Raw genomic sequence first — 1,160 nt, 5'->3', positions numbered from 1 at the left:
GAAATGTCCATGAGTTGTCTGCACTTTTGACAAATTATTTATAGGGTGCACCTCCACGTATTTTGCTTAGAATTTTCTGTGTTTTCCTGGTCAAAAAACTCCCTAAAAATGGTGTCAGTGCTGAATTCTGTCGACACGGGCCATGAAGATTTGATCCACAGTGCAGAGGTGGATTACTACGGATTGCGTCTGGCCACATGCTCGTCCGATCACACGGTGAAGGTGTTTGACATCAAGGGCGGGAATCACCGGCAAATTGCGGAGCTGAGGAGCCACTGTGGGCCCGTGTGGCAGGTTGCCTGGGCACATCCGAGATTCGGCAATATCCTGGCATCGTGTTCGTACGACAGGAAGGTGATTGTGTGGAAGGAGGCGGACGATTGGGCAAAGTGCTATGAGTATGGGAATCACGATTCTTCGGTGAATTCTGTGGCTTGGGCACCTCCGGAACATGGCTTGATTCTCGCTTGTGGCTCCTCTGACGGCACCATTTCCATCCTTACGTGCAACACTGCCCTGGACACGTGGGAAGCCAAGAGAATTCCCAATGCTCACACAATTGGCTGCAACTCGGTCAGTTGGTGTCCGGCTTCGCTTCCGGACGCCTCATTTGATCAGAGTGTCTCGAAGGCGACCCCTGCTGTCAAGAGGTTAGTTTCCGGAGGTTGCGACAACTTCGTGAAGATCTGGAGGGAGGACGGAGATAGATGGATTGAGGAAAGTCGCCTGGAGTTGCACACGGACTGGGTCAGGGATGTAGCTTGGGCACCCAATATTGGGCTACCACATACTCAGATCGCCTCCTGTAGCCAGGACAAGAGGGTGATTGTGTGGAACAGCGATAATCATGTCAACTGGACACCCACCGTGCTCAATGTCTTCGACGATGTGGTTTGGAATGTCAGCTGGTCAGCCACTGGGAACATCCTGGCGGTGTCCGGAGGTGACAACAACATCACGCTGTGGAAGGAGAACAACGATCGCCAGTGGATCTGCATCAGCAACGACTCCAATCCGCCACTGACCAGCAACGGGGCTGAGAAGAATCTCTGAGCCAGTGCTGCTTAGTCCGGGAATTGATAATCTTTCTTCTATCTTGAAAATCTTGTAAACATTTTTCCAATAAAATTAATTATAAAAAATTATGGGTTTTTGTGACT

General features: G+C 50.4%; 1 protein-coding gene across 1 annotated transcript; it reads left to right on the top strand.

The window, feature by feature from the left end:
• On the top strand, nt 1-1,160 carry LOC129798965 (protein SEC13 homolog). Its single transcript, XM_055842512.1, has one exon. It carries the CDS (start codon nt 109-111, stop codon nt 1,051-1,053), a length of 945 nt encoding a protein of 314 aa, XP_055698487.1. The 5' UTR covers nt 1-108; the 3' UTR covers nt 1,054-1,160.

Source organism: Phlebotomus papatasi, chromosome 1 (genome assembly GCF_024763615.1).
Source record: "Phlebotomus papatasi isolate M1 chromosome 1, Ppap_2.1, whole genome shotgun sequence".
In the NCBI taxonomy this organism is placed as follows: Eukaryota; Metazoa; Arthropoda; class Insecta; order Diptera; family Psychodidae; genus Phlebotomus; species Phlebotomus papatasi.
The sequence above is the reverse complement of the archived record's forward strand: the minus strand, read 5'-3'. Positions and strand labels throughout refer to the sequence as shown.